Below are 26099 nucleotides of genomic sequence, written 5' to 3' on the forward strand. Positions count from 1 at the left end.
GTTCGTGTGTTTGCTGGTGACCTTATATAGATTGCAGAGTATGTTAAGGTTATTTTTCACTTTTTTACATGTCTGAAGCTTTACACCAATGTAAAAGTGGAATAACAAAACACATGCAACCACCAAATCATCCTGGAACAATGATTGTGATGAGATGACAGATAGATATAGCAATGCTTCAGAGAAATTATTTACCTCCCTTCATGTTAACATTATGTCCCATGTTAGTGATTGGGGCTTTAGAATGCAAGAGGTGCTGGAATGTGCTGTGGAGAGAAGAATACAGCAATGCTCAAGAGAGGCAGACAATCCTGATTCCTTCTATTTTCTTCAAGTGATCTACTGGGACATGAACTCACTGCATTATAGAACAGATCTTGGGAGCCCAGAAGCAAAGACATTACTCTTCCCTTAATTCCAAGTAATCAAATGTTGACAACTTTTACTTTGTTTAAAAAAACCTGTAGGTGAAAATCTCAGCTTTACCCTTACACACACAAATTATGTAGAATGGGAGTTTGAAACTGTATCTGTAAAATTGATATTCAAAATGAATTTTATACATTCCTCAAGAAACAGTAACTTTTATTTTGGTCAAAAGTCAAATCTCCCTGCAGAATAATTTCCGAGCTGTCAATTTTACCATTCCAGTCATCGTTCTGTTGAAAATGAAGAACTGTTATCTTATTTCATAAGAAATCAGTTTTACATAAACCTTGGGCATTTTCGAGAAATGCTGCAAAGTATAACTTTTGATATCGGACCAATTCCATAAACCCCCATATACCCAATCCTGGTGGTATGTGAAATCACTAGGAGGATGTCAGTGCAGTGCAGATGATTGATAAGATCTAGAAAGGTGACGAGCAAGCAACAGCCGGGTGACAGATCCCTAACCCTGTGATGTGATAGGTCTCTAATCCTTTATGTGACAGGCCCCTAACCCTGTCTGTGACAGGTCTCTAACCCGTATGTGACAGGCCCCTAACCCTGTATGTGACAGACCCCTAACCCTGTATGTGACAGGCCCCTTACCCTGCATGTGACAGGCCCCTAACCCTGTATGTGACAGGCCCCTCACCCTGTATGTGACAGGTCTCTAACCCTGTATGTGACAGGCCCCTAACCCTGCATGTGACAGGCCCCTAACCCTGTATGTGACAGGCTCCTCACCCTGTATGTGACAGGTCTCTAACCCTGTATGTGACAGGCCCCTGACCCTGTATGTGACAGGTCTCTAACCCTGTATGTGACAGGTATCTAACCCTGTATGTGACAGGCCCCTGACCCTGTATGTGACAGGTATCTAACCCTGTATGTGACAGGCCCCTGACCCTGTATGTGACAGGTCTCTAACCCTGTATGCATCAGCAGGCATATGAGTCGAGGAGACTGAGTGCCTATAGCTCCTTTGTCAGAGAAAGTGGCCAATCGCATCAATGAAACGTCAGCAACCCTCACACATGAAGCACCAGTTTAGCAGGTGGCTTCATGGAGGAACGAAAACATCTCAAGTGAATGGATGTTGGAATGAATGAGAGAGGGCAGCCTTATCATAAATAAGTCTTTTTTCAACCTGTAGGAGGATGGAATGCATAATTCCAAAGAGATACCATGAACAGGTGGCAGTGTACCTCAGCTCCAAACACTGATCGGTGGAGGAGGCAGTGTTGTAAGTTAGAAGACATAATTTCTTCAAGAGCAGGATAATTTGATAGTTCAATTTTTGAGTGGGATGGAAGAGATTACTCTGCAGCCATATGATTGGTATCATCTTTGGATTGGTTGTGCTGAGGCACCTGCTGAGTAGCCCAAGTTTTCAAATGCATCTTGTGTCTCCCATGGGGAAGGGGAGCAGAATGTCTCGCTGCAGTCATCACCAGCCTCTTCGGCGGGGAGTGTTGTCCCCAAGGCAGCACCATCACATCTTTCTGGTGCACATTCCAGCAGGGCAGACACAATTACCTCAGTTGGCCCTCAGTGTAGCTTTGAAATGGAGCACTGGGTGAACCGCACCTCAGGTGTGAACAGAAGGAGGAGAGAGAGGCTGAGTCAGGTATGGGCAGCCTCCCTTTAGGGGGCAGACAGAGCCATGCTGTACTGAGGGAAGATGCTGAGTCTCGGGCGTCACACACAATGAGACTCTCTCTGGAATATCAGGAGCAAATAAGTTTCTGAATGTCAGGTTCCTGGAGCATTGCAGAGCCTTGGGCAGTCAATGGAGGAAGACATACAGTGTATATGCTCCTCGCTGACTCAGTGTTGAGAGCACATGAGATCTATCATTGAGAGAGTAGTCAACTTCATGATGAATAAAACACAGCATAGCTCAGGAGTGAATGCAGGAGCTGTGTGCTTAAACTGACAGAAAGAGTGAGACTTGGTGTTGCTGATGGCAAAGAGATGTTTGAATTAGTTGTCAGCTCTGTCCCAGCATTCAAGGCTGAGGCAGTTAAAGCAGCTAATGAAGAATCCGTCCCTCGGGAGACACCAGCATCATCTCTCACCTCCTTGATGCCTCTGCCTAAGGGACCATTCATGCAGTGAATCCCTGTGACAGGGGCTGCTCCTGCAATTACACAGGCCTGTGGAAGAGCCCTGTGGGCACTACATGCTGAGGAGAGACGCCACGGACATCCCAGCTGGATGCAGAGACAAGGGAGCAGACTGCATCTACCTTATCCTCAGCTACAGAGAAGTGGATGGGAAGGGCACACAAAGCACCTGGTCATTAGATGCACTTTATGGGTCACTTAGCTCATGTTTTTACAGTTGCATAGACATTAATTTATCCTTCAATAATTATTGCTCGTGCCTACGTTGTTACTTCATATCAAAAGGAAGATGGATTTAAAGGCTGGAGTACGGGGGAGGGCTGGTTTCAAGTAGTCCCATGGTCCATATTGACATATACATTTGGTGATGGAGACAACATTTTCAATCTATCTGGGTAGCAATGGAATTATGCAGTTGTATGTATTTGCTGGATAGTTTTTCTCCAGGAAGAAAGATAAATTACAAAGAGACGTTCAAGTGGATCATTGCTGAATAAATGTGGCCCTCATGACAATGCCAGCCCGCCGATCACCGTGAACTCTAGGACACCCTCAGGGATCTTCCTCCATAGCCCGGACACCGGGCTCCTCTGGAATGCCGCCATCATCCTCTCCTTCTTCCTGCTCCACATCCTCCTCTGAGGGAGAGTAGTGTTCCAGGTCCTCCTTTTCATCCAGCTTCAGATCTCTATGCATATTCATGTTGTGGTGCTCGCAGCAGCCCGCCACAATACTGGCTCTTTCATATTGGAGGGCACCACCTGAGCGGTGGAAGCAACGTAAGCACATTCTCAAGATGTCAATGGGCTGTCTAATGCAGGTGCATATAGGATGGTTTTGGTTGTAATGCCTCTCTCCATCTGGGTGCCAAATGGGTATCCAGTGCCACCTCTTCAGGAGTTAACCCTCATTCGCCAGCAGCCACCGATGGGGTCTGGGTGTTGGCTTGAAGAGGAGCTGGAACTCTGCAAAATAAAGGCACTGTGTCAGCTGCCTAGGAACCGAGCACAAGGCTGCAAGAATTGTAAGAATTTGTGGGATTTTGAGGCATAAAGCCCTTTTAGTTCAAATATCTAGGTTCTGAATTCTTAATTTATTCCAATGGGATCCTCAATTATGCCTGACCTAACAGGATACGAACAACCAGTATTGATCAAATAGAATTTATTAAGCAAGATGTTACATAGACTTACTTATCTCTTTAAAGCTTTAATTTTCTAGACATTTCAACACATTTTAAGGTCATTAGGTTATCAAGGAGAACAGCAATTCTCGCAGACACAGCTGTTTTCCTGTTCTTAGCCTGCTTTTAACTGTTTAATTGCCTTACTCAGCAGACAGAAATTCAAACTGAACCGTTTAAAAGGTAGTTAAGATAAAATCCATAAATATTACTTCAAATCGAAACAGAATCCTAAAAATTAGTTGGATTGCGAGATGGTGGCACACCAGCTGGACATTCAGCGAGTGATAAACCTCTTCTGTTCAGTAGTCTGGGTGGTTGGTCGATCAGTGCCTTGTGATGGCTACAATTGATGAATCTCTGGACCTGAGAGGATCCATTGATAGTGGCAAAACTCAATGCTCTTTGTGCTGCACTGGTCCATCTTTCTCAAAATGGGCTTGTTACCCTATGTTCTGGAAAAGCTAACTATCCATGACCTCCCTGATGGCATGGTGAACTGCCAACCGTGAGATATCACCCAGGTCCGCGGCTGGTCCCTGGAGTGATCCAGAAACATAAAACGTGAAGGTGATAGTGACCTTAACAGCGGCAGATAGGGAACTAAAATGAGGGCTATAAGGGGGAGCCACCAGGTCTTTGTGGACCAGAGCGCAAATCTCCAAAACCATCTGCCTAGAAAGGTGCAGTACCATACAACACTGGCTCTCTGTCATTTGCAAGTAGCTAATTCCTGGGCAGTACAAACAATGCCTTGGGAAATATCTTCATCTCCTTGCAGTCCCCCTTCTGTATTCCTGTGTCCTTCTCCTGACCTGGATGATTCATCTGCTGAGGCTCCTCCTGTTAGTCTGTCGAATGTCACTGTAGGTTATCCCATTTCCGTTCCCTTACCTGCCGCTCATTGATTTACCAGGACTATAACTGGCAACCTCTGATGCCAGCAGCCTTACATAACTCGCCCGCTCCCCCCCCCCCCCCCCCCCTTCCCCCTGTGTCTATCACTCACTTCCACAAATGAAATCCTCTCAGCACAAGTGGTGGCAACTCTGTGCCACTGAGCAGGTGGGTTTAAATCTGTTGATCACAACAGCTGCATCCTGATGTGCCCTGGATGCTCTGTTTTCCCTGAGTCTGCAGGGAAAATCTCAAATTGCTGCTAAATGTCTGTTAATGAGCTGCACAACAAGTTCCTTAATTGGAGGGGTGTGGGTTGCTGTCCCTCCATCCCCTTTTCAAAATCGTGTCGCATTCCAATGGTTCAGGATCCAGTGATGCCATCTGAGGATGAAATTTCCAAAGCATGCCTGTACCAAACCTCAACATCACGGAGTGTTAAAAACCCAACCCATGGAATCTGTGGCAATCGCTCAATAGATGGGTGGTTAAAAAGCAAAAGAGGGCGAGTTCAGAAGAGGTGAAAAAATGTTCGATAAAGTGAAATGCGAAATTAAACAGCTAAACATCAAAACGAGACAACAGCCGTAAACTAAAAACACATTAAACAGAAGTATTTCACTCTCACTCAGAACTGCAGCCAAAAACACACCTTCAAGTAACTCAGTTCTGACAGTCCAGTAGTGATTGGAAGCGTTCCTATATTCCATTGACATTTGAAATGACCTTGCATTTTATTACTGCCTTTGGTGATTGAATTCTGGAAGAATGAAAGTACTGAGCTTTTAAACAAGTGCGTGTGTCTCTTTTCTCATGAGACATGCAGCCACTTTCCCTATATGGCGCAGGGAACACTTCATTTTCTCTCCAATAGGCAGCAACAACGTACAGTGCATCTTTTTTTCACCTGCATCACGTATCAAAGGCTGAACAGAATTTCATTGGGGAACTGGAGGATATAAGGATGCTGTTACCAATCCATGTTGATTCCTTTTGTATTGGAAGAAAGACTTGCGTTTATATAATGCATAATCACATCTCTCCGAAACATAATTACTTCATATATTTTGGATTAAGTTGAACTGTGGTGACTTGTTATGTAGGGATTTGCAGCTGCCATTTTGTAAAGCAAGGACCTATGCAAACAGTATTGAGAGGAATGACGAGTTAATTTGCATTTGGTAATATTTGTAGAGAGAGGAGTGTTGACCAGAGAACAGAGAACCGGCTGGTCTTTAATTAATCCCATTTTAACCATCGGAACTGGGCCTTGACTTTTCAACTGAAGGATTGTTTTTGTTTCTGTAAACAAGCATTTGTTGCTTACATAAAATTTGTTTTGCCGCAAGTATTCCACATTGTTTCTTCCCAAGGTTTTTGCTGATTAAATCTAAAATCAATTTGTCTCATTTGTTACCTGAAAAATACATCAACTTGCTTGTAGTGGAGGAGATGCCATTTCATAAAACAAATACAGGAAAAATATAAAGACTGAAAATTAGAGGATCAAATAATATCAATGTTCTTTGCAATCTTGCAAAAGTGTCTCAGTAATAAAAAAATGAATCTACTGTGCCTTTCAAGTAATTTTCAAGCTATTCTTAGAGGTTTAGTATGTACTTCCTAAGGAGCTAATCATTTCCCTAAACTCAGAATCAACCAATCAATGTTTCCTTGTGTCCTGAGGTCTATGTTAACCATAGAACCACAGAACCCTACACTGCAGAAGGAGGCCGTTCAGCCCATTGAGTCTGCACCGACTTTCCGAAATTGCATCTTACCCAGGCACAACCCCCTGCTCTATCCTCATTTACCTACCATCTTTGGACACTAAGGCCGGAATTTTACCGGCACATCCACCCCGATTCCAGGGGCGGGTGAGGCTCTGAGAGTGGCATTCTCTGTTGGCCTCGGGCGGGATCGTACAAACCTCGGGAGGACATGCCGGTAAAATTCCGCCCTAAGGGGCAATTTTGGCTTGGCCAATCTACCTAACCTTCACATCTTTCTGAATGTGGGAGGAAACCCACACAGACACGCGGAGAACGTGCAAACTCCTCATAGTCACCCAAGGCTGGGATCGAACCCCGATCCCTGTCGTTGTGAGGCAGCAGTGCTAACCACTGTGCCACCGTGGAATGACTGACGGGTAAATTGACAATCATTTCTGTTTAATTTTATAACTGATCCAATAATGAGTAGTTTCCTTTTGGAAAGAGAAATTGAAAATATTACTTTGGGATGATAAGTTCTTTCTGGGATACACTGCAAATTTATAAAATATGAGCCAGAATAGATCACTTGATGTGGAAGTGTAAAGAATGTGCATAAGATTTTTAAATTGTTTATTTCCTTCTGAAGCTGAAGCCTACATCACACACAGTGCACTGGACTGATTAAAACAAACAATTTTTATTGGAAGACATGTGGCTTTCTTGATAATATAATTTATGGGAAACCCCCCACCTTAAAAGCTAGAGTATTTAACATGAGGGAAGCTGTCACTGCATTCCTTTCATTGGTTATACTCAGAAAGATGGTGTGACAAGTCATTTGCCAGAAAGCATCGCTCCTTTCAAATTACACTCCAATGCTACCCATGGGGTTTGGCCTGTGAAAGCAGCCATTCTGATAGCTGCCTGTTCTCTTTCAGACTCGCTGGCTGAAGATTTTGAACGTGGCAAAAATAAAATGAGTTATTGAGCAGTTAGATGTTACAGTAGGTTGTAAATCTTTTCAATTTTATCTCCATCTTAATTGCAAAAATGGCTCCCTCAGGGCCCTTTTGGTGTTGCTAGTCAGTCAGCGAAAGAATTTATCTTTGGTCATTGACTTCTCCCTAATACGCAGATCACTTGTTCCTTTAGAGAGCTGCTGCTGTCGTTGGCACTGGGCCAGGTGCTGTCATTGTTGATCTGTGGTATAGGCCTGACTAGCAAGTACTTGGTGGAGGACTTCCATGCCAACACTCCAGTGTTTCAGAGCTTTCTCAACTACATCCTCCTGTTCCTGGTTTACACAACCACGTTGGCAGTACGGCAAGGTAGGCAACGCTTAACTTCACAAGACATTCTCTTTTAATTGTAAAGAATGAAAAGAAAAAAACAATCATCTAACCTGTTATTACAATTTGTTTCATATTTCTGGATTAAGTTAGGATATGTGTCACTCATCAACTTGTTTATCAACCAATAGTAAATATGAGATTGTAATGTTACCTTCTGGAAGTTTCATTAGCCAGTAATAATCAAATAATCATTCTCATTGTCCTGTGTTTATTGACAAAACTATGATCAATGCTTTTTATGGCAGGTGTAGTGGATGGAGGGGAGTGGGGAGATACTCTGATGGATTTCAATGTAGGAAAATGCTACAAATATTCAATATCCCCTGACTGGCCGTACTGAACATTAGCAACACTAACTGGCCCTGCCGCTTTGCCACGTTACTCTTTGGAACTCAGCTGCTACTCCTGCATCATTGTTGGTCATCACTGACCCTTTAATCGTAATATGGAGGTCAAATATATACTTGTAACTAAAATATGTTTTTATCCATATTAGTATAGTGAATAAGAGACTCGGGCACAGCCAGTAAGAGTTAAACTAGATGTTGTAACAGGAGCAGAGAGAGGAAAAGAGTTATTGAAACATATGCTAATAATTATTCACAGGCCATTCAATAAAACTATTTGAGAGTAAGGTGAAAAAAATAAGCAATGTTTCTTTTATACCTGCTTGGCCCCCAGGCTTGACAGCGCTTTTAATTTCCATTGTAGCCCAGTTGTAGTGTTTCCATTGTAGCTCAGTTAGTTAGATTCTTTTTACATGGGTCTATCCTAAAAGGCACAACGATAATGCCACACAACACAATGGATGGTATCTTCAGTGTGAAGACGGGACTTATTTTCCAAGAGGACTGTACGGCGGTCACTCATGCCAATACTTTCATGGACAGATGCATTTGCAATGGGTAGATAGGTGAGGAAGGGGCCAAGTAGATATTTCCCCTTTGTTGGTTCTTTCACCACCTACTGTAGGCTCAGTCTGGCAGATGTGTGCTTCAGGACTTGGCTAACTTGGTCAGCAGTACTAACAAGTTACTTTTGTGATTGTGGGTGTGGCAAAACTGAACTGAAACTACATAGTGCTTTAAAGTTATATTAGCAACTTTCCATATGTGCCAAAAGTTTCCACAGATTAATCTGAAGTTCATGAATTTTCTGAAGCATGTCTTTCCCAGCCCCACATCCCCCCCATACCTGCTCATTAAACCTCCAATCAGAGCCTTCCCAACTCCTCGGATGCCATGAAAGGATTTGAACTCACGTCTTCAGAGCATTAGTCCTGGTTCAGTAGCCCAGTATCATTAGCATTGTGTTACCATTCCCCATTCTCTGGAGTTTAAAAGAATGAATTGTGATGTTATTGTAATATATAAAATTCTTTACAGGGTGGATGTAGTGAAGCCATTTCCCCTTGCTGGGGAGTCTAGAACTATGGGGCAGAGTCTCAGGAGAAGCAGTTGGCTATTTAGGACTAAGATCAAAAGGTGTTTCCTCATTCAATGGTGTATGATTTCTCAAAGTGTAGATCCCAGAGTCTGGAAGCTTAGTCATTGACGACATCGAGTACTGAGATTGATAGATTTATGGGACCAAACAGAATCATGGGATATGGGGATAAGGCCAGAAAATGGAATGACCTTATTGGGTGGTGGACTAGGCCGGAAGGGTTTTATTGTCTACTTCAGCTTCTATTTCTTATGGTTTTAACATCGTATGTCCCAGTGGAACTATTGGGAGTGGAACTGAGGGAGCAGTTAGGTCCTGGGGGTGCAAGGAACATTCGCCGGAATTTTACCGCCTCGCCCACCATGAAATCGAAGTGGGTGAGCGGCAGAGAATGGGAAAGTCCATTGACCTCAGGTGGGATTTTCTGGTCTCAGGTTGAGCGCGGCCATAAAATTCAGCCCATTGACACTTATTTATCAATTCTTTTACTTTGCATTTATCTGGTCAAAAAACATTTGCAAGATTGTTAATGAGTAGCACTTTCTTCCATGATTGGAAATAGTTAATTCAGCCAGCTTGTGTTGAATTAGTCTAAGGTGGTTACACAAGCCATATACTATGGAAAGATAACAGGAAAAGGTTCTTGCATCGGATGAATGAATGTTGTGTTACTTTCAAATTATTGCAACCTTTAATTCTCAAAGGAACTGTAGTAATCACTTTGTTATTTTAGCCATACTGTCGTAAATTAATTTAGCCAATAAAACATGAAAAATAATATGGCAGGGCAATTACCTCGTTTAATTAAACAAAATGAGTAGGTTAAGCATTACGAATGTTTTCAATGATGGATAAAGTGTTGCTCATTAGCAATCCCATGAATGTGCTTTTACTGTACGAAGGTAAAATAAAAGAATAAACAAGTAAAGGTCAGTCTTCTAACTTTGCACTTGGAGTAGGAAACCTCGCTGAGAGAGAGAGAGAGAGCAGGTAGCAAAAATTCCAGAAAGTGCAGCACACCATTTTCCAATATGGTTTGAAAATAGAATGCAGCATGTGTGAGAATTTCCAATATGCACACTCAGCAGGCGGTTTCTCTGCCAGGAGCACAAAGTCAGTAAATTACCCCTGTGGAACAAGGTATTGATGAACGATTTCTCACAGCTTCACAGAAAATATCAAAAACAAATTTGCATTCTCCTTAGTGTTGACAGGAAACGCTCCAAGTAATGTATTATTATTGCCCAATAATTTCTGTAGGTATCCATTAACTATAATTATGGCAATATTTACTTTTAAACAAAAGACATGTTTCGTCGGTTCAATTAGCTTCCATTGGCCTGAATTTTCACTCCCAAGTCAGAATTACTGGCTCTGCAAACCCAACCTCGGAAAAATTGCCCTGGAAGGTCCAATTTTTGTTCTGGGGTGGCAGGGTTCTCTGGGAACTGGGCTGGTTGCCCCGAACAAGTGCAGAGACTATGGGCTGCAGACTTGCACAAGGTTGGAGGCCTGCCTCTGAGCTCTGGCAGTATGTCCAAAAAAGCAATTTTTAAAAAATGGCAGCCATTCAATCCTCATCCCTCACACCCCCCTCACCTACACACACTCTCCATGACACATACATGCCAGCCATGCCATCCCATTCCATGTACCCATCCCCAATGATCCTTCAAATCCTCCAAACCTATATAAGCCCCTCGAACCACCCCCATGGCCCTTTAAAGCCCCAATGTCAACTTTGCACCAACGTATGCCAACCCATGCCCCCCACAGTTTACTCTTTCCCCTTTATTCTATTGTTATGGCATGGCACCAAGCTGCTCAATTCACAAATGAAAACTTGAAATAGCTGCCAGATCAGTTTTGCTATTAATGTATTATGAGAAGGTTTTCTGAAACCAGGAAGTAACTTCTCAGACTAATTGTGACAATCTTATATTAAGTTAAACATTTATTAAAATAAAGAGATAGAAATCAAATTACACGTAAATCACAAAAACACCTGGACACAGTTAACAGTACTTTTTAAATACTTCCGAACAGATCTTGGGTTAAATAATTCAGAGCTAAATCTCCCTTTTGATGGCAACAGTCCTCATAGATTTTCTAATCTATAGCATTCCGGTAACTTTACCACACAATGCCCTGAGTTCTCCGAGGGTGATAGCAAACTGGTTTTCACAGATCTGGCCTTGTTCGCACTTGTTTTCTTTGAGATCTTACCAGTGCCCCCCGCCCTTCGCCACATACACACACACACACACACGCACCACCTTCAATATTCTGTTACATTTGTTTTTCCCCCTTGTTCTGAGCCTTTATTGTTTCTTGCAATACTTTAGAAGTTCCCTTTCCCCAGAATCAAACAACACTTTTTCTTTTTATTTAATGGCTACTATATTATAAAAGTAAATTTACATTGTCTTCACCTCATCCATATACAATTTTCAAATTATATATATTCCTCTTTAAAATACAACTGCCAACTTCAAACCACTTCTTTGCTTGCCTTTAGTAAATTCTTATGGGTGTTGACCTTTGCAGTCTTTCTGACCCTAATCCAATTAAACCAGTCACACCTCACAAACTTTTTTTCAGCATGTGAGAATATGAAAGTGATATGACAAAAGAAAAGTATTAAAATGCTTGCTTTCCTGACACTTTACCATGTCATCTCGCCCATTATTCACCATGAGCAGGACCTGTGCTGAGATTAAATAAAGTTCTAAATTTATATTGCAGACTTTATTTCAAAAACTCATCAATTCATAAAGAAAATTCACTACATTTACATATATCAACAACATCCTTATAAAAACAACCATTTTAGCGCTTAATCCCTTATAATAACAAATATTACATTCAAGTGTTTAACACCTTATAACAAACATTGGAACTCGTAGTTCCACTTCAAAGAGTCTATAACCACTTGGAACTGCCAAGAAGCTGCAACATGGAGGACACCTGCTGTGATAATGGAAGATTGTGAAATCGATCATGCAGTACTAATCCTGAAATGGCAACCTTCAGCATTTGTCAACAGACAAGATTGAAATGATTTTTAAAAATTTCTCCAGACATTTTTGTGCCAAATATGAAAATTGCAGAAGTGTTAAATGCATTGACAGCTTGACAGTTGCCTTGGACAGTTCATTTTGATATTTCTGAAAGTTCCAGTGAGCATGAAAGTTAGTTCAAGCACTTTTTATACACATTCATGTGCAGCTTGTAGGCGGAGTGCGCAGATATGAGTTGGAGAAGGGCATTTTTAAGTGTCGAAATGCTTTTACAAATCTGAGTTAGGATTTTTTGCTCCCCCCGCCATAGTGTGTTTTGTGGTGCCGGAGGTGGCCTGCCATTGGCCAGTGATGGCATCTTCTGGATCCGTCGCTGTCAATAGGTTTTCCCGTTATCCCCACCCGCTGCTGCTGGGAAATCCGCAGTAGGGCATCACTTCGGTGGGACAAGAAGATCCTGCTGGCGAGAACAGCCAGAAAATTCCAGCCCTAGTCTGCAGTTAGCATTTAACTGGTATTTACTGTGTAAGCAAAGTGAAGTAAGTTAATAAAGTAAAGTAATTTTTTTCCAGCCTTATACAGGGATAAACAAGCTCTACTGGAGAACAGTGATTAATTAATTGGCTAACTAGCTCAATCTGGTCGCTGCAGTTTCAGCTTCAATGAAAATACGTGTAGAGGTTTGGGTACAGCTTTGTAAATGGAGTGCAGCTTGCGAGCAGAATGAACAGATATGAGTTTGGTGAGTTGGGAACTCAGTGAAGGGGGAGGGGGTGCTCCTTTTTTTCTACTTTGTTCTTACTGTGTTGCAGTGGAAGGAACTGGTTGGTGAGTAACTGGGAAGCTACTCTAATTATAACAAATAGTTTGTAAAGTTAAGTTATACAGTGAGAGTTTTAACAACACCAGGTTAAAGTCCAACAGTTTTATCTGGTAGCAAATGCCATTAGCTTTCAGAGCGCTGCTCCTTCACGCTCCGAAAGCTAATGGCATTTGCTACCAAATAAACTCTCATTGTGTTTACCCCAGTCCAACGCCGGCATCTCCACATCAAGTTATGTTATGGCAGGGCAGCTCATCCAAGTGAAATGTAGAGCCATTGGTTGGCATGCGTCCTAAACATAGACGCAGGATGGATCGCAGGAATTTGCAGGATGTGCCACCAGCTGCAGAAACTTGAGCTCCGGGTTTTGGAACTTGAACGGTGGCAGGAGTCACTGTGGAGCATCCACAAGGCAGAGAAATACATGGTTAGCATGTTTAGGGAGGTGGTCACATCACAGGTTGGGAGCATAAGGCAGGTAGGGAATGGGTGACTGCCAGGCAGTCTAAGAAAACCCGACTGGTAGTGCAAGAGTCACCTGAGACAGTCTTACTCACCAATCAGTTTTCTGTTTTGGATTCTGGTGAAGTCAGTGGTTTCTCAGAGAACTGCAGCCGGAGCCAAGACTGGCAGCATGGGTGGCCCAGCTGAAGAGTGGAAGAGCAGAAGTGATAGGGGATTTATTAGTTAGGGGAACAGACAGACATTTCTACCAAAGTAGGAGTGACTCCAGGATGGCATGTTTTCTCCCTGGTGTCAGGGTCAAGGATGTCACAGAGCAGGGCATTTTTCTAGGGGGAACGATGAACAGCCACAGGTCCTGGTTCATGTTGATACCAATGACATTGGTAGGAAAGGGGATGAGATCCTGAAAGCAAATTTTCAGGATCTAAAAGCAAGACCTCCAAAGCAGTAATTTTAGGATTACTCCCAGTTCACATGCTAGTGTGCAAAGGAATAGGAAGATTGAACAATTGAACACATGGCTGGAGATTGGGTGTGGGAGGGAAAGCACTGCGACCAGTTCCATGGCAGGTGGGACATGTACAAGATGGACAGGTTGCACCTTAGCAGGATTGGGTCTAATATTGTTGCAGGGAGATTTGCTACTGCTGTTGAGGAGGGTTCAAACTAGATGGGAGATGGTACTTGGGAGGGAGTTCAGACTGGAGGAAAGCAAAATTGGTAACAGGAAGGAGAAAAGTAGTAAGCGAAATTAGAGGACAAACGAATCAAAGGCAAACATCAAACAGGATCAGAATGCAGAATAATGTTAAAAAGGCAAAATCAAAGGCACACCATCTGAATGTAGGCTCAAATTGCGGTAAATGGGTATGATTTAATTGCCATTACAGAGACATGGCTGCAGGGTGACCAAGATAGGGGACTGAATATGCCACGATATTCATCAGTTAGGAAGGATAGGTGAAAAGGAAAGGGGGGTATGGTAGCACTCTTGATAAGGGATGAGATTATTATGTTACTAATAGAGAACCTTAGATCGAAGGATCAAGATGTGGTTCAGAATTTTACCGCCTTGCCCACCCAAGGCTCGTAAAATCCCGCCTGAGGCGAACGGAGAATACCATTCTGTGAGCCTGTCCCACCCCAATTTCGGGGTGAGGTGGTAAAATTCAGGCCATAGTATCAGTTTGGGCAGAGCTACGAAACTGCAAGGGCAAGAAACATTGTTTGTTTATAGGCCACCAAACAGTAATGTTAGGCACAGTGTAAATCAGGAAATTAGAGATGCATGTAATGTGGATAATACAGTAATAATGGGTGAGTGGAATTTACATATAGACTGGGTAAACCTCATCAGCACTAATGCTATGGAGGATGAATTCCTGGAGTGTGTACAAGATGTGTTTCTGGAGCAATGCGATGAAGAACCAACTAGACTATTTTGGATTTACTATTAAATAATGAGAAAGGGATATTTAATAACCTTGTTGTAAAGGAGCCTTTGGGTAACAGTGACTATTATTATAGAATTTCACATTAACTTTGAACATGTTATACAGAAACTACAATCTTAAATCTGAACAAGGGAAACTATGAAAGCATGGTTTATTGGGAAAATACCCTAAAAGATTTGATGGTAGACAGGCAATGGTTAGTCTATAAATGGTTTACAACAGATATATATTCCTCTAAGGCATAAATGCACAAAGGAAAAAGTGAATCAACCATTGCTAATAAAGGAAGCTAAAGATTACATTAGATCACAGGATTTGGCTTATGAGGATGAGTGGAGAAACGGTAAGCCTGAGGATTGGGGGTAGTTTAGAACTCAGCAAAGGATGATCAAGAAACTGATAAAGAAAGGGGAAAGAGTATATGAATGCAAGCTAGTGAGAAACTTAAAGGCAGACTGTGAAAGTTTCTTTAGGTATGTAAAAAAATTAAAGATTAGCTGGGAAAAATGTGTGTCCATTAAAGGTGGAGACAGGAAAATTTATAGTGGAGAACAGGGAAATGGCAGACGAAATAAACAATTACTTTGGTCTGCTTCACAGAAAAATCTCCCAGAAATACTTGGCAACAGGGGACTTGTGAAACTGAAGCACTTGAAATAAATTAATATTAGTAAAGAGATAGTATTTGAAAAACTAATTGGATTGAGAGTTGATAAATCCCTTAGACCTGATGAGCCACATCCTAAAGTGTTGAATGAGGTGGTTATAGGAATGATGGATGTATTGGTGGTTACCTTTCAAAATTCTATAGATTCTGGAAAGAGCCTGCGGTCTGGAAAGTAGCAAAGGCGTGTTTGACAAACCTGTTGGAGGTTTTTGAGGATACTACTTGTAGCATAGATAAAAGAGGATCAGTGAATGTGCTGTATTTGGGTTTGTAGAAGGCTTTTGATAAGGTCACACACACGAGGTTGGTAAACAAATTTAGAGCACGTAAGATTGGGGGTAACACTAATATGGATCGAGAATTGGTTAACAGACAGAAGGCAAAGAGAAGGAATAAACAGGTCATCCTCAGGATGGCAGTCTATGACTAGTGGGGTACCGCAAGGATCAATGCTAGGGCCACAGCTGCTCACAATCCATAAAAGTGATTTTGATGTGGGGACCAATTGTAATAGTTCCAAATTTGCTAAAGACACAAAACTGGGTATAAATATAAGATGTGGGGAAGATGCAAGGAGGTTTTAAGTGGACTTGGACAGGCAAAATGAATGGGCAAGAACATGGCAGGTGGAATATAATGTAAGTAAGCGTGAAGTTATCCACTTTGGTAGACAAAGCAGTAAAACAGAATGTTTCTTAATTGGTGATAGGTTGGGAAGTTTTGGTGTGCAATGGGACTTCAGTGCCCTTGTTTATGAGCCACTGAAAGCGAGCATACAGAAGCAACAATCAATAAGGAAGGCAAAAGGCATGTTGGCCTTCATTGCAAATGGATTTGAATACAGGAGTAAAGATGTCTTGCTGCAACTGTTATAGAGGCTTGGTGAGATCACACCTCGAGTATTGTGTACAGTTTTGGTCTCGTTATCTAAGGAAGGATTTAATTGCCAGAGAGGGAAAGCAATGAAGGTTCGCCAGACTATCCCTGGGATAGCAGAATTGTTTTATGGGGAGAACTTGGGGAAACTAGGCCTTTATTCTCTTATGTTTCGATGAATAAGAAGTGATCTCATTGAGACATACAAAAATCTTACAGGGTGGGACAGGATGAATATAGATGGGATATTTCTCTGGCTAGTGAGTCCAAAACCAGTGGACTTAATCTCAGTATAAGTGGCAGGCCATTTAAGACTGGGATGAGGTGTAATTTCTACACTCAGCGGGTGCTGAATCTTTGTATTTCTCTACCCCAGAAGACTGGAGAAGGTCAATCGTTGAGCTTGCTCCAGACAGAAATCAATCATTTCTGGAGACTAATGACATCAAGAGATGTAGAAACAGCATGAGAAAGTGCTGTTGTGGTAGATGATCAGTCATGATCTAATTGAATGGCTCAATAGGCTTAATTTCCTACTCCTGTTCCTAAGCACCTAACAATCCCTTGCAAAAGGCACTTTACCTCTTTCAAAGATGTCCTGGGACCATATCCAAAGGTGTACCCCACCTCTCCAAAAGGCTATCCCACCTCTTCAAATGGGTACCCCATCTCTCCAAAGGGATCCACAAAGTTTAGACCATGCATGTCATGCTTCACACACCCGGCTCACCGAAAGTAGACAATGGAAGCAGCTGCTAATTTATATGGGCAGCTGCCTCCATGAAACGCACATCCACAAATTCCAATCCGGGTCCTTTCCTGCTCCACAAATATGCTAGGTTTTCAGAAGTGGGACTTCCGATTTTCAGACTCGCAACGAGAGAGAGGCTTTCCGTTGTTGCAAATATCAAGACCATCGTTTGTGGCCAATGACCATATAAGTGTTGGATTCCTTTCCTTTGATGGCCTGTGAGTTTTGAGTATCTGAGTGAAAGGTGGTGCATGGTTAGAGATGCGGTATTGAGGAGTAAAGAAGGAATGTTTATGATAAACCGATGTGCAGCTAGAATGTCTATGGTTATGGTGAAATTACATTATAATATTGGTGTAAGATTAGGAAGATTAGGAAATGCTCAAGATTTAGGAACATAGCAACAGGAGTAGGCCATTCAGCCCGTCAGGACTACTCAGAATCATAGAATCACACAGTGCAGAAGAGGTCCTTCGGCCCATTGAGTCTGCACAGACATGTGACAACACCTGAACTACCTACCTAATCCCATTTACCAGCACTTGGCCCATAGCTCTGAATAATATGACTTGCCAAATGCTCACCCAGGTACTTTTTAAAGGATGTGAGGCAACCCGCCTCTGCCACCGTCTCACCATTTAATACGATCATGGCTGATCGGACACTTCAATTTTTACACACACTGTCCCCATAACCCTTTACATTATTGTTAATCAGAAATCTATCAATCTCTGCTTTAAGCATATTCAATGAGCTTCCACAGCCCTACTGAGGTAGAGAATTCCAAAGATTCACAACCGTCTGTGTAAAGAAATTTCTCCTCACATCGATCGTAAGTGGCTTCCCCTTTATTTTGAAACTGTGCCCTTGCTTCTAGACTCCCCAACCAAGGGAAACATCTTACCTGCACCTACCCTGTCTACTCCTTTAAGTGTTTTGTAGGTTTCATTGAGATCACCTCCAATTCTTCAAAACGCTAGCGAATACAGATCCAGTTTGCCCAATTCCTCTTCATAAGATAGTCCTGCCACCCCCGGTACAAGTCTAGTGAACCTTTGTTGCACTCCCAATATAGCAATGATATCTTTTCTGAGGTAAGGGACCAAAACAGTACTCCAGGTGCGGTCTAACCCAAGCTTCTATACAGTTGAAGCAAGACCTCACAACTCCTCTATTCAAATCCTCTTGCAATAAAAAGTTAACATTCCACTAACCTTCCTAATAGTTTGCTGCACCTGCATGTTAGCCTTCAGTGACTTACGGACAAGGACACCCAGGTCCCTTTGTACATCTACACTTTCTAAATTCTTACTGTTTAGGAAATACTCTGCGTACCTGTTTTTTCTACCAGAATTGATTACTTCACATTTTTTCACATTATATTCCGTTGGCCATGTTCTTGCCCACTCACTAAGTCTGTTCAAATCCTCCAGTAGCCACTCTTTCTCACAACACACATTCCCACCTAGCATTATATCATCTGCAAATTTGGAGATATTACATTTGGTTCCCATACCCAAATCATTGATATATATTGTGAACGCTGGGGCTCCAGTACTGATCCTTGTGATACCCCACTAGCCACAACCTGCCAACATGAGAAAAACCCACACTCCTGAAGGGGAGCAGGAGAATGGCAGCTTGCATGGATGCTTGGGACTGGCAAGGGTGAGTTAATTATTAGAAGGGTGGTGTGGAGAGTTTTGGGAGCATGGAGGAGTTAAGTGGAATGGACCTGGCATCCTGGGTGTGGTAGGAGAAGGGGGTGGTGGGGATTGAAATGAGAAAAGGCAAGAGTGTATAAGTAGTGCCCACTTCTGGTTATATACTGTCAAGAATATCACACTGTTGACAAATTACCACTCCTCCCCTCACCCCCCAGCCCGCACACCACCTTCTGTATTTCTGTAGAAATGAATCAATGAAGTTCAGCAAAACATTCTGAGGAAAACAAACTTTTGCCCCTTCAGGCCTTAAAAAAATATATCCAGTTAGCCTCATTAATTCTAAGATAGTAGTGAACACTAATTTGTACAGACTACTGAAAGTATTTTATTAATCTTGTGATTAAACTAGTTTGATGACTTTGATGTGTTCATTTATTCACACCTATTGCAGATTTAATCTGAACATGGATGGTGAATGTAAATAAGTAAACATGGGCAGTGTAAGGTGAGACACCATGTGGAGTTTACTAGTTGGTTGTCATGTCAATGGCAGTCCTGTGAGAACACCAAGCTTCATGCAAATGTCAGAAGAACACAGCTCTAGTCTCTTGGTTGCATGGATGATAACATCTTAGGACTCTTCTGAATGAATGCAGTAGGATTGTTCAGTATTCGAGGTACATGAGACCTCTGCTTCCACAAAGTGGAGCATTTACTTTATCAGCTCTTGGTTATCCCTCGAGACTGAGGTGCATAGAAATAGGTTAGGACAAATACAGTTTTGGGAAGAGGTTCTAGCAGGAAAAAGGTTAGTGTCACAGTCCACAAAGTCAGGTAATAGAATAGAACTACAGCCAATTTTTACACATTTTTCTAATCGCTTATTTATACACATTACAAACACATACTTCCTCAACCAAAATCCACAATTTCAGTCTGTGCCTTTTTAAAGACAGTAAGAAGTTTAACAACACCAGGTTAAAGTCCAACAGGTTTATTTGGTAGCAAATGCCATTAGCTTTCGGAGCGCTGCTCCTTCGTCAGATGGAATGGATATCTGCTCTCAAACAGGGCATACGGAGACACAAAATCAAGTTACAGAATACTGATTAGAATGTGAATCTCTACAGCCAACCAGGTCTTAAAGATACAGACAATGTGAGTGGAGGGAGCATTAAGCACAGGTTAAAGAGATGTGTATTGTCTCCAGACAGGACAGCCAGTGAGATCCTGCAAGTCCAGGAGGCAAGCTGTGGGGGTTACTGATAGTGTGACATAAACCCAAGATCCCAGTTTAGGCCGTCCTCATGCGTGCGGAACTTGGCTATCAGTTTCTGCTCAGCGACTCTGCGCTGTTGTATGTCGTGAAGGCCGCCTTGGAGAACGCTTACCCGAATATCAGAGGCTGAATGCCGTCACCGCTGAAGTGTTCCCCCACAGGAAGAGAACAGTCTTGCCTGGTGATTGTCGAGTGGTGTTCATTCATCCGTTGTCGTAGCGTCTGCATGGTTTCCCCAATGTACTATGCCTCGGGACATCCTTTCCTGCAGCGTATCAGGTAGACAACGTTGGCCGAGTTGCAAGAGTATGTACCGTGTACCCGGTGGATGGTGTTCTCACGTGAGATGATGGCATCCGTGTCGATGATCCGGCACGTCTTGCAGAGGTTGCTGTGGCAGGGTTGTGTGGTGTCGTGGTCACTGTTCTCCTGAAGGCTGGGTAGTTTGCTGTGGACAATGGTCTGTTTGACGTTGTGCGGTTGTTTGAAGACAAGAAGTGGGGGTGTGGGGATGGCCTTGGTGAGATGTTCATCTTCATCAATGACATGTTGAAGGCTCCGGAGGAGATGCCGTAGCTTCTCCGCTCCGGGGAAGTACTGGACGACGAAGGGTACTCTGTCCACCGTGTCCCGTGTTTGTCTTCTGAGGAGGTCGGTGCGGTTTTTCGCTGTGGCGCATCGGAACTGTCGATCGATGAGTCGAGCGCCATATCCTGTTCTTATGAGGGCATCTTTCAGCGTCTGGAGATGTCTGTTGCGATCCTCCTCATCCGAGCAGATCCTGTGTATACGGAGGGCTTGTCCGTAGGGGATGGCTTCTTTAACGTGTTTAGGGTGGAAGCTGGAGAAGTGGAGCACCGTGAGGTTATCCGTGGGCTTGTGGTCCAGTGAGGTGCTGAGGTGACCGTCCTTAATGGAGATGCGTGTGTCCAAGAATGCAACCGATTCCGGAGAGTAGTCCATGGTGAGTCTGATGGTGAGATGAAACTTGTTGATGTCATCATATAGTTGTTTCAGTGATTGTTCACCATGAGTCCAAAGGAAGAAAATGTCATCGATGTATCTAGTTTTTAAAGAGGCATAGGTGAATCCCCAGTTAATGCCCACCATCCACAAACAATGAAATACAATTAATACACAATTAACACTCAGCAAAATATCAGACACAATAAATGTTTTTTTTTCCCCATCAGGGGGAATGATAAGCATATTAAAATTTATCAAAATCTTTCTAATAATTTAAATACTATTAAAGGGATTCCCCACCATATGTTCCTTCTACATAAAGAATTCCCTGTTTACAACAGGTATTTAAAAATGTGAAGCAGTCGAGGGGAACCCACTGGAGCCGCACGGCAAAGTATAGCCCCAGGGGGGAGATGGTCTGCACTGCCAGGAGGCAGCAGCGGAGGGTCGGGCACTCTGGGGAACTCCTTTGGGGGACTTCCCCTTATGTGTTATCATAGAATCATAGTATCCCACAGTGCATTCGGCCCATTGAGTCTGCACCGACCACAATCCCACTCAGGCCCTACCCCCGTAACCACATACATTTACCCGAGTTAGTCCCCCTGATTTAGCAATTTAGCATGGCCAATCCACCTAACCCGCACATCTTTGGACAGTGGGAGGAAACCGGAGCACCCGGAGGAAACCCCCACAGACACGGGGAGAATGTACAAACTCCAGACAGACACTGACTCAAGCTGGGAATCGAACCCGGGTCCCTGGCACTGTGAGGCAGATTGCCCCAGACCCTTTTGGGGGCAGAGGTTGCCCCGGTGCTTGTTGGGGATTTTTTCCCTTTATCAATCGGGGAGGGGGAGTTGAGTCGTGGAGTATTTTGTTCAGTGCAAATCCAGGCGCCCTTTAGGGATGTTGCCAGCTTTATCAGGCCCTGCCCCACCAGCGTTACAATGAACACCATGCACAGAATGCCAGAAAATCTGTGACAGAAAATCTGAAGAGAAAACTCAACTGTGCATCTGGGGAGCTGCACGGCGGTTTCCAGCGTAAAATTCCATCCAATATTTTGATGATCTATTTTGAGGAAATGATGCGAAAATGGAAAATACCACAGGAGAATCTATGACACAAGAAGTAAAGCTCCATTAGGGTTCCTACAGGCTTATGTCATTCATACGTGCCTTACCGCTGTTAAAATGTTGAACTGAGGTTTGTTAAGTTGCTATCAATGCTGACTGGTTCAGTTATGAAGAGAGTATTTGAGCCTCGTTTCTTTATTCTAATAAAATTCTGATGAAGATGTTCTAAAGTTTGAAAGGTGAATCAGGCAAAATTATTTCCACTCATTAATGGGACCAACAAACGAGAGAAATTGGGAGATAATTTTTAAAGCAGAAATTTATTAGGACATGGACCCTACCAGAAAGTGTGTTTGAAGCAGAATGATGATAGTTTGTAAGCTTGTTGATGATAGCTTTATAGCTTGATGATAGCTTGTCGGGGATTTTCACAGTAACTTCATTGCAGTGTTAATATAAGCCTACTTGTGACTAATAAATAAGCTTTACTTTAAAGGAGAAGTGGAATAGGACGTGATGATAGCTATCTCAAAAGGTCAGCATTTGTGAGCAATTGAATGGTCATTGACTGTGTTGTAAAATTAATGAAGTTTATAAGAGTGGTCTTCTCCTCCGAATTCATATCTTCGTATGAAAACAAAATGTGTTTATTTAAACCTCCAAATGACATAGTATTGAAAAGGAAAAATCAGGTCTAACACTTCAAAATGGCATGGAACTTTTATTTATATCTATCAGCTTGAATGATCATTTCAGCTGTAATGTATTGTTCTGGGTGTGTAAAGATGAATTCCTTTGTGACCAATAAGGCCAAATCATCACCCATGCAAAAATAGCTTAGTAATTTGTTTTAAAATAAGATTTTACTGTACCGTTAAAATACACATATACTACAGATCTATAACATGACTCAATGTTGAGGTAAACCAGCCTTCTGGTGGAGCTTATTGACAGATGCCAGCATTTCTTTAGTCCTTCACTAATTCAAAAGCAAATACTAGAAATCTGAAATGAAATTCTAAAACAGAAATAAACTGGGAATGTTCAGCAAGTAAGACAGCATCTGTGGAGAGAAGAGCAGAGTTAAAGTTTCAGGTGAAGAGTGTAGGAGGGCATATCAGGAGCAACACCAGGAATATGTAAAATTGAGGTGTCAACCTGGTGAAGATACAACACAGGACTACTTGTGTGCCAAACAGCATAAGCGGCAAGTGACAGACAGAGGTAAGCGATTCCACAACCCACAGATAAGATCTAAGTGCTATCATCCTGCCACATCCAGTCGTGAACGGAGGTGAACAATTAAGCAACTTACTGGAGGAGGAGGCTCCAAAAATATCCCCATGCTCAATGACGGAGCAGCCCAGCACGTCTGTGGCTTTTGGATTCAATTTGGCAAATTTCTCTGGTTTCCATGTGTTTTTACCTTCTTGACTAGTCTGTTCTGCAGGACTTTGTCAAAAGCCTTACTGAAGTTGATGTTGACGACATCAACTGCACTGCCCTCATCTACACACCTAGTCACCACCTTGAAAAATTCAACCAAGTTCCTTAGATGTGATCTCTCCTTGACAAAGCCATGCTGACTATTCCTGACTAATCCTTGCCTCTCCACGTGGAGGTTAATTCTGTCCCTCAGAACTTTTTCCAACAATTTCCCGGCCACTGATGTTAGACTCCCAGGCCTATAATTACCTGGTTTATCCCTACTTCTCTTCTCATTTCCTCCGGGTGCTCCGGTTTCCTCCCACAGTCCGAAAGACCTGCTGGTTAGGTGCATTGGATGTGCTAATCTTTTCCTCAGGGTACCCGAACAGGTGCTGGAGTGTGGCGAGTAGGGGATTTTCACAGTAACTTAATTGCAGTGTTAATGTAAACCTACATGTGATACTAATAAATAAACTTAAAACTTTAAACATCTCTGTCTGATGTTCCCCTGCCTGCCTCTGCATCTCCAATACATTTCTTATGGCTGAGCCCAGACGCTCATCACCCTTATGAAGTTGTGCGGGGGCCTGGTCTCCAGCAATTCTGAGTGCCAGAGACCTCGGCTGTGAAACATAGAAACTTAGGAAATAGGAGTAGGATAAGGCCATTTACTATGATCATGGCTGATCATCCAACTCAATAGCCAGTTCCCACTTTTCCCCATATCCTTTGAACCTTTTCATCCCAAGAGCTACATCTAATGCCTTCTTGAAAACATGCTTGGGGGTTCAAGGTCCAGCTACGTTCATTGAAGTGATTTCCCCCTCCCACACTGACAGAAATTGAAGCTGGGCGGGAAAGGGCCCTTGTGGCCACTAAATGGCCACTTAAGGGCCTTAACTGGGGCAAGAGAGTACTCCCCGTCAGAGGCCCTGCCCATTCCGGTGGTAATGTGCGACCAGGTTGGGACGCACAGGAACCCGGAGGGAATTCCCTCCATAAGAATCCATGCTCCCTCTCCACCACAACCCAACCTCCAGCCACTGATGAGCCTACCTCACCTTGATTTGATCTATTATTCTCACATGTATTAATATGCAGTGAAAAGTATTGTTTCTTGCGTGCTAACCGGACAAAGCATACCGTTCATAGAGAAGGAAAGGAGAGAGTGCAGAATGTAGTGTTACATTCATAGCTAGGGTGTAGAGAAAGATCAATTTAATGCAAGGTAGGTCCATTCAAAAGTCTGATGGCAGCAGGGAAGAAGTTGTTCTTGAGTCGGTTAGTACGTGACCTCAGACATTTGTATTTTTTCCCGAAGGAAGAAGGTGGAAGAGAGAATGTCCAGGGTACGTGGGGTCCTTGGTTATGCTGGCTGATTTTCCAAAGTGTAGACAGTGTCAATGGATGGGAGGCTGGTTTGCGTGATGGACTGGGCTCCATTCATGAACCTTTGTAGTTTCTTGCGGCCTTGGACAAGGTAAGATACCAAGCTAAGATACAACCAGAAAGAATGCTTTCTATGGTGCATCTGTAGAAGTTCGTGAGAGTTGTAGCAGACATGCCAAATTTCCTTAGTCTCCTGAGAAAGTAGAGGTGTTGATGGGCTTTCTTAATGATAGTGTCCGCATGAAGGGACCAGGATAAGTTGTTGGTGATATGGACACCTAAAAATGTGAAGCTCTTGACTATTTCTACTTCAACCCCATTGATCTAGACAGGGACTTGCCCTCCACTACGCTTCCTGAAGTCGATGACTATCTCCTTCGTTTTGTTGACATTGAGGGAGAGATTATTGTCGTTGCACCAGCTCACCAGACTCTCTATCTCTTTCCTGTACAGTACTCCTGCCCTTGTTTGCTTTCCTTCCCCCTGCTTTTCCTCATGGCCTCCTCGCTCGTTCTGCCATCTTGGCTCCTTCAGGAACTGGTTCCTGCGCAGAAAGGTGAGAGGACACATTCTCTGAAAATAAAGGAGCAGGCAATCACCTTCACAATACTCATTACTCGTCTAATCAGAGACTGATTCTGCCCCGAGTTTACTGCTGAAAGGCTCAGCAATAAACCTATCAGTTGAAAATGCAGGAGAGAATCAGTCTCTGATTGCACATGCAGATCCTTGCAGATATTTCATTCAATTTACCCATAATTTGCAGAGTGAATCAAGCAGGCCGCATACAGAGGAGCCGGGTTGTGGTCCACAGGCTGGGGGTTGGACAAGCCTGTTGTAGATAATAGTTTACTCTCAGTACATCATTGTCCTGGTCAAGCTATGATGTAATTTAAATGAGATTGCCGATTTAGTATCAATTATTAACAAATGACGGCAGGTTTATGCTATGGACCTATAGAAACTGAAGCTACTCACATTGATTTCACCTACAGCCAGTAAAGAAAGAATGCTGTCATCCTATGATTTTGAGCTAAATCGTTGACTGCAGTGGTTAATGTGTCCAAGCCCACTCAGTACTACACCA

At 42.9% G+C, this 26099-nt stretch overlaps 1 protein-coding gene across 1 annotated transcript in view; it reads left to right on the forward strand.

The window, feature by feature from the left end:
- Positions 1-26099, forward strand: part of slc35f1 (solute carrier family 35 member F1) — a 343915-nt gene that overhangs the window by 115077 nt on the left and 202739 nt on the right. The window contains exon 2 of the mRNA XM_078213703.1: positions 7503-7678. Within this exon, the coding sequence (XP_078069829.1) occupies positions 7503-7678 (176 nt within the window). The remainder of the gene's footprint in view (positions 1-7502; positions 7679-26099) is intronic.

The sequence above is a fragment of the Mustelus asterias genome, chromosome 5 (assembly GCF_964213995.1).
Source record: "Mustelus asterias chromosome 5, sMusAst1.hap1.1, whole genome shotgun sequence".
NCBI lineage: Eukaryota > Metazoa > Chordata > Chondrichthyes > Carcharhiniformes > Triakidae > Mustelus > Mustelus asterias.